This window comes from Hyalella azteca, unplaced genomic scaffold, assembly GCF_000764305.2.
Source record: "Hyalella azteca isolate HAZT.00-mixed unplaced genomic scaffold, Hazt_2.0.2 contig12898, whole genome shotgun sequence".
In the NCBI taxonomy this organism is placed as follows: domain Eukaryota; kingdom Metazoa; phylum Arthropoda; class Malacostraca; order Amphipoda; family Hyalellidae; genus Hyalella; species Hyalella azteca.
In genome coordinates, this window is record NW_025942840.1 from 1 (window position 1) to 8,043 (window position 8,043).

General features: G+C 36.5%; 1 protein-coding gene across 1 annotated transcript; it reads left to right on the top strand.

Moving 5' to 3' along the window:
* The first annotated feature begins 3,165 nt into the window (after positions 1-3,165).
* Positions 3,166-7,704, top strand: LOC108669750. Its single transcript, XM_018157156.2, has 4 exons — positions 3,166-3,213; positions 5,294-5,434; positions 6,716-6,836; positions 7,568-7,704. The coding sequence occupies exons 2-4, from the start codon at positions 5,297-5,299 to the stop codon at positions 7,681-7,683; spliced, it is 375 nt and encodes a 124-aa protein (XP_018012645.1). The 5' UTR covers positions 3,166-3,213; positions 5,294-5,296; the 3' UTR covers positions 7,684-7,704.
* The last annotated feature ends 339 nt before the right edge of the window (positions 7,705-8,043 follow it).

The window sequence follows — 8,043 nt, forward strand, 5'->3', positions numbered from 1 at the left end:
TCTTGCATCAGGATACACACATCTTGTGACGCTGTAGCTGAGCTGCTCAGTTCGTTCAGTGCCTCGCAGCTTCAAGAAATATGCTACAGCTATAAAATAAGCGATGCTTGGGTCTATCCTGCTGCAATACTTTGGCTGCATGGCAACAGCTGTAAGCTTCGAGGAAATGCCAGGCTCTGATAGCGCGGTCAACAGCTGTTGAGGAAATGCCAGGCGAGATCAAGATGAGACGACGCAGTAAACAACGTTTACCGAATCTTAACATTTTTTTTCTGTGGCCGAAAAAAGAGATAGATCCTATAAATGAATGAAGAGATAAATTCAATATATAAAAAAAGAAATATCTATTTATATATATTGAATAGTGAAATTTGGTTGGACATAAGTACATAATACACGTAAATAGGATACAACACAAAAATTTCGAGCCAGAAAGTCCTTACGCAAACAATCTCAAATTCTATTTTAGACAAATCTGGTAGCTTGGAAATCGATAGCTGGGGTCCAATTCAAAATTAAGACGGTTCCAGCAATCGTTGGTCGATTAATGTTGTGCACCTTTGCATGATGACGCTGGTGGGTTTCTCCAGCACGGTGCGAGCGACAGTCTTGTGAGTTTGTCTCAGGGGGCTTCTCTGCCCTCCAGGTTGAAGATGACAGGTGAGACGGTCTCAATGTCGTGGTTGTTAGTCCAAATACTCCAATGTAGTCCAAATGATGAAGAAGTCTACAACCTTCTTTGAAGCAAAATTTATGAACTACACTGGCCACTTTATATATAACTATACTAATATATATAGATAGTATATATATTAGTGTAGTTAGGCATAAGTTCTTCATTTATATAGGTTTGGTTGAAGACCAGCGCGTACTTTTTTTTATTAACAATTTTCTTATCGCTTTTTTTCAATAAGCCGAACGAAATTTCTTGCTGAAGCTTGGAAATCAAAAAGCAGATTACCAAATGACATTTTACTGGAATACGAAATTTCGAATATATCAATATTCATTATCAAGCAAGTAAAGAGTTATTACAACGCCTAAAATTGAAATTTGGACATAAGTTCATAAAAAAACCATCGTAGATACGGTTTAAAATCGAAAATCAAAATCATTCGAGAATAATTTAAACATCCTGACGAATCCGGTGCTTTGCAGATTGATGGCAGGAGACTCGTCCATGATGATGAGAGCCTCTGCTATCGACAGCTCATAGTGTCGGGGCACCGCATGACGATGCTGGTGCAGGCCTCCAACGGGGCACGGGTGATGGTCTCGTTGTGGGCCTCCCGCATATGGTTCTTTGGTCCTCCAGCTTGCAGATGGCATGTGAGTCTGCGGCTCAATGTCGTGCTGGTCAAACCGATGTAATTTACATTTTGGAGAAGTCTACAACCTTCTTTCAAGCAGGAAAATTTGTAAATGACATTGGTTTCTTGCAGCGGTCATGAATTTTTACGCGGATTGTTTTTCATGATTAAATTCTTGATCTTTTTGTTTCTGTAGTAAATAAAAAGTTGTATTCGGTCAGTTGCTGTTGTGCAGCTGATGCTATTTTGCACAATTGAATTGAGGACTCGTTCATCAGTCCTACGACCGCTGTTCATAAGATTTTATAGTAAATTCTGGTGACGCAACCTCTTGATGCGGATTCATCTGTTCGGTTTTGACGTGTATGAAAATATTGTTGCGGTATAATAATTATAACCGGAACTAGAAATGGACTGAAAATATTGTATTATGTCACATGGGCTAGATGAAGGATCTCCTGCTTTCAATTCTTACCCCTCTCTCTCTCTCTCTCTCTCTCTCTGTCTTACCTCCTCCCCCCACATGTAATGGACTGCCTGAAAAACTTCTTGGTTTGGCGCCTTGCCCCCATCCCATGTGGCAGCGCCATAACAACGACATATTCTGGATGTGGCGGGCTGTTAGAGTTCTCCTCTCTATGAGCCATGGCGCAGCGCTTTTTTAGAAATAACTGGCCGGCTTTTATTTCACGGCTCCATCCGGCTAAAGCGTGGCGAGCTCAGCTAAGCCCTGCGCCGGAATCATCTCAAAATTTTAACTGGGGCAGATTGGCCTAAAGCCGTAGGTAATGCTGGCGCTAATCTTCAACTTGGACATATAGGAAACAGCTAGACTCACACTATCCTAAACTGGCATAAAATTTAATAAATACTAGGCGTTTTCTCAAATTCGTCCACATTTTGATTGTCTCCCATGAAAGTCAATAGTGTCATGCCCTTTCATTCAAGATCACAACGTTTTTTCACATAGTTTTCACGTGGATTTTCATGGTAATTGTTAAATTGACGTTATTTATGTTAAAGGCGCAATTATCATGGCAAGAAGTCTTCCATTGGGCTAAATACCCTACGAATTCCATTACTTCCTATAGAGACTATATATATAGCCATATGATACGCGAGTTTCTTTTCGAGCTGTCGGAGAGCAATGTTGACTCATGTCTGATCAACCGGATTATGTCCTAATGTAATATCAGGCGCAAATTTCCATTCTAAAAGGTCCTATTACAGAGAAAAACAATAAAAAATTAGCTTTGCCTGAAGTGCATGTAACATTCGAGTACAGTGCTGAAACAAAAATTTTCAACCGCAATTATAGTTAAGGAAATTCCACTTTATGGTTGTGAAGATATTAAAAATATCATCATAGATTTGAATAAATTGTGAAAGATCATTAATTCACATTTCACAGAAAACCATATTTTTCCTCACGAAATTACCTTGAAATTTTCTATAGTGCTTAACATTTTAGAAATATATATTCATAAATGTACTAAAAAATGATTTAAACTGTTATTGCTGGTTGATTTAGCCGTCAGTTCGGTAATGATCTCAATGACCGATGCCATGAGTTTTGCTTGCAGTACGTCCATCACGTACGACTCCGTGGGGGATGTACAGATAAGTGCATCTCGAGCAGCTGCAAGTCCTCGAAGTTTATGCCCTTGAGAGAAATAGCATTCGCGAATACCTGTATATTACGTTGTTTGATGTGTATGTACTTTTTGATATTATGCTGTTTTGTACATGAGGAGCTTCCGAGTGTTCTTCAAGTGCCTCGTATGTGATAACGCCGGGCGGATGAAGGTATTTATTGTAACACTTGTTTGTGGAAGTCATCATTGCTCTTCAAGAAGTAGAGGTGGCAGCGATTGACTACTTGACGGAGTTGGAACTGAATATTGTGGGTAAATATGTTATTGAATTATATAATTATATAATATATATAATTATATTATATAATTATATATAATTCGAATGCATGAGAATGCAGCGGGTCTTTGTTGCAGCCAGACTTATATTTACATTTAAAGTCAACTAGTTGACGTCTTTGGTTTACTTTATTCCGTGAAGACTTGGTGAAAAAATCACCGGCGAAGCTCCATCGTTGAGAACGAAATTAGTTGTACTTGTCACACTTAAGAGTTTTAAAGATCACACTTTAGATTTGCACCGCTGAACAAGAACTTGACTAAACAAACTCTTCATTAATCAATTTTAGTTTAGTAAATGAACATTTGGATTTTTTTTATGGCGGCCCTAAATCATTTTTATATATTTGAGATACTTTAAAATAATTTTTCAACGATTGGTAAGTGTGTTTGAAATAATTGATTTGAATATCGATGGATATAAATTAGTTTACAGGGTGTTTAGTATAGTAACTATTTCCTTCTAACCTTCACGGCGCAATTTTATTTTAATATATGGGACTTTTTATATTTGTGCTAATAACTGCTAAGTTTTTTATGTATGGTCTCTTGTAAGAACTTTGTTCAAATGATGTAAAAAATAATTTTGCTTCAAAATTTTCAATAGATAACAGGTCATGATTGTGAGAAATTCAGTATCGCGAATTCATTACGATTAACAAGTTATTTTCAAATAATTATTAAATTTTTGTAACAAAAAAATTTTATGTGCATTACATGACACGTCGTTATATAAAGAATGGAAGTTGGAGTATTCATTTAAAAAGCATTAGCTAGAATATTGATTTGTAAATGAAGAAAAAATAAATCAGTACGGTTGCAACGGATGACAAGAACTTCATTCTAAATGAATTGCGTTAATGAATTATGATGATGGAAATGTGCTAAACGAGTGTGAATGAACGCGAGTAAACCCCAGCCTGAGAGATAATTTTATGATGTGTGTCAAATGAATACTTGAAGACGTGGTTACGCTGAAAGCGACGTACTGAGATGAGAGTCGAGAAATTTGCGTGACTTAGAACTCATGTGGGTCTAAATGAGATTTTAAAGAGTGATATTACGATTATTTTTCAAGGAAGTATAACAATTTATCAGGGAAAGTTTTGAACATGAAAACCTCAAAGAACTTAAGATAGGTGAAGCGCTTTGAAAAGTTTCCAGATTGTGTGACTGGAAGGAACTGTTAGCCAAGAAGGCTGAGATATTGATGCGTGGCGTTAAGTCGCATGAAGTTTCGATCGAACAGTGGTTACGATCATACAGTTTGGTTACGCTCACTGATCGTGTAGGATCGCATTTATTTTCCCTTTGTTTTTAGAGTCACACATCAGCCTGCCTGAATTCCTAAATAACTGCCACGAAGGAAAGAAATGAATCATGAGTTTAGAATAGCTCGTTTTAGAGTCTAGACGGCAACCCATTGTCTTTTGTTGGCGTGTTATAAAGACTAAGTTACCGAAAAGTAAAGTAAAGTTACGTAGTAAGCTATGTATATAGCTTAACCTTATCATATCATAAAGATTGAAATTAGAGCCCGTGAGATACTATGATGCCCTGAAGTTGAACGTCGGAACTATAATTGCGTGGATTTTTGGTATAAATAATGAATTTGTAAATGAGTACCATATAATGCGTAAATGGTTTAATTTTAAATTATGATTAATTTCTACTGGCGATTGCATTGCGTACGCGTATGACGTTAAAACGGTAAGGTTTGAGAAAAAGGCGTTGGAAATTTTTTTCGCCATAGCTTCTTTATTTTTTTATTCGCGAAAAAAGGCCAAGAACAGAACGTATATCGAGGGCAAATTATTAATTTATTTAAATTATGAATTTCATTTAAAGTTAGTGTTGAGAAGGCTATTGGAATGTAGGCTGAAACTGTGTTTATATTTGTTTTTAAAAGTTAAGCACTTTCATATTAACTAATAAAAATGCTAAACCAGTTCAATGACTCTCCATTATTTATTGTTAGCATTGTTTCATTACTTGCACTCAAGTATACAGTCCTTGCAAACTCAAATAAAAGGAAAACCAATTTTTTCGCAGGTAATGGGTCGAGCGATGCTGTTAACATTGGTGGTGGTGATGGGTGTGGTGAGCGCATCGGCTAATGAGTGTGTCCAGTGTAAGGCGTGCACCGGTAACGAAGTCGCAACCACATGCCCGGACGGTTACGACGAATGCTATGTAAGAATAATAATATGCGTTTAAAAATTGCACTTGACAACACTTCTAAAGAGGCCAGGGTCTCCGATGTTACTAATGTACAAGGAAGTTATTTTTAATTTTAAATAAAAAAATTAATTTTTTAATATTAAAAAAGTTTAGTATTTGAAATTTGTTTTAGTATAAAAAAATTTCGTATTTTTTCAAATCATTCATTCTGTCAATTGATTCATGCATTGTCTCCAACTTTACGCAGGTGTGCAAAATTTCAGATCGTTTGGACAGGATAGAAGTGTGTTAAATATCGATCTTAAGATTTATAGCAGACAAACAAACAAACAACAAGAAGTGAAGTTAAAGAGAAGTGTTGTAAAAATATAACTCAGTACTCACTGTAATGAGTGACAGAGAGCGCATTTTCTCAAAATCGACGAAAATGTGAAGTCACGGACAGACGGACGGTCAGAGGGACAAACAGACGGTCGGACGGACGGACGGACATGACGAGTACAATAGCGCCTTTTTTTCATAAATGGGAAAATGCGTTAAAAAACGTCTGCACTAATGAGACCCTGCGACAGATTCCTATTGATATAGGTTGAAGTCACATACTTGATTTATAATTTTTTATCTCTAGCCAAGCAACTAGACTGTGATACTCGAGTCTTCAAATCTTGATAATTCCCGGACAAAGCTCGAGTCAGACATTCACAACTAGAGCAAAAATTAAATTTCAACACATTCAAAATCTCAGTCACCCAAGCAATTTGACTATCAGCAGAAGATAAAATTTTAATCCGACGAACTGATTGATTATTTTGGATTCACCGCTCTTATTCTTAAGTTCCCCGTGAGAGCTTTGGGGAAATTATGTTTTATTTATATCGGAATAATTTGATTAATGAATAATTTATATGCAATTTATTCAGCTTTCTAGCTATTAATTGCGGTTATTTGGATCATTTCTCGTTTTGGACCCATGATTGCTGAATATTACGCCATCTATCACAACTAAGTAGTTGCAACGAGCTTGTGAGGCAGTTCATTTGACAGTTATTTAAAAAATTTGCGATAGCTTAATAATGGAGAAACTCGATGCATAGACTCTATAGTCTATACGATACCTTGAGGCCTCAGTCGATTGAGAATATTTTTAACGTCAATCTCTATAACGAAGTAAATTTATTGTCTATTGTAAATTTATTGTCTGATGGATCAATTTAATTGCATATGTTTAACTTTAAGTTTTAATGATAGAGAAAAAATAGAATTTACATAATACGATGCATTATTTTCCGCCAGACGTCTACATTAGACGACGGAACTATACAGAAGGGATGCGCCACCCCGGCATGCGAGGACAGCTGTCCCAGTGAGAGCTCGCGGTCCCTTCAACTTGATGACCCAAAATTCAACATAATTCGTACGTTGAGTTATGGACAATGCTGATTATGAATGCTAGTGAATTTAGAGCAAGTTTCGAAAAGTGAACTGAGCAGATCAAAATTTAATTTTTGTTGAAGGCCATGGGTGAGAGTTTGACAAATTCGCAAAAGTTTAGGTGAGATAAAACTTTCTGTTTTCCAGGCGTGGCTATTCGATAATATTTTCTTTTTTGACCATAAAGTTGAGAAGTTCGAAGTCAATTTATTAGGGGATCTTAAAAATATTGCATTCATTGATGATAATTTCTTAAAACCTACATGCTCTAACTTTGTGATTGTAAACGCGTGCGAGAACAGAGTAGGTAAAATTACGAAGACGTGAATGTTCAGACTTGAAATGCTCATCATCTCACGGAGCTAGTACAAGTTACATGGCTACTTATTACAACGTCAGTTTTGACGAGATCTGGTTAAAATGCCAGTTTTTAAATATCCTGTAGCACGAATCGGTGACATGCCAAACTTGGCCAATTCTTCAGAGCCGACACTATTATGCTATATTGTACTAAAATGAGTTCGGAATAATTACATTGACTTTTATATTCATCATGCTTACATATTCAGATCAAAATATAATTTCTCGAACTGGTTACTTACATTCAATGCGCAGCGTTCTAATGATGTACCTCCTGCTTTAATCTTAGAAGCAAAATAACAACGGATTCTTTACGTAGCAAACATTGATGCCCGCGTGGTTTTATTATTACAGTCTGCTACAAGTGCTGCAGCGGCAGCGGGTGCAACGGTAACGGCGCGGGGCTCGCCGCCCCCGCTGGGCTGCTGCTGCTGCTCACGCCGCTCATCGCCGGCGTCCTGTCGCGATGAGAGATGCACTTCAACCGAGTCATTATTTTAGCGACGCTTATTTTCTTTTGAATCATTGATATTTTTGTTTTTCATCACTCATATGAATTGTATGATCTTTCAAATGGTAGAAATTTTATATGTCAGGTGTGTACTTGAAGTCAATCTAGGACTAAATAATAAATTTTACTTGAGAACACACTTCACAATCAAAATTTGCAAATTATTTCTTGTCTCTCGATGCTTTAGTATGTTTTTAGTATGTTCATAAATGTGTATAAATTCTAGTGTATTTATCAAAAAATTATTTCTGTTTACTCTTACTAGAGCTTTCAGCAATTTAAAACCTATGTAATCCCCATTTAATTGTATATATTTATT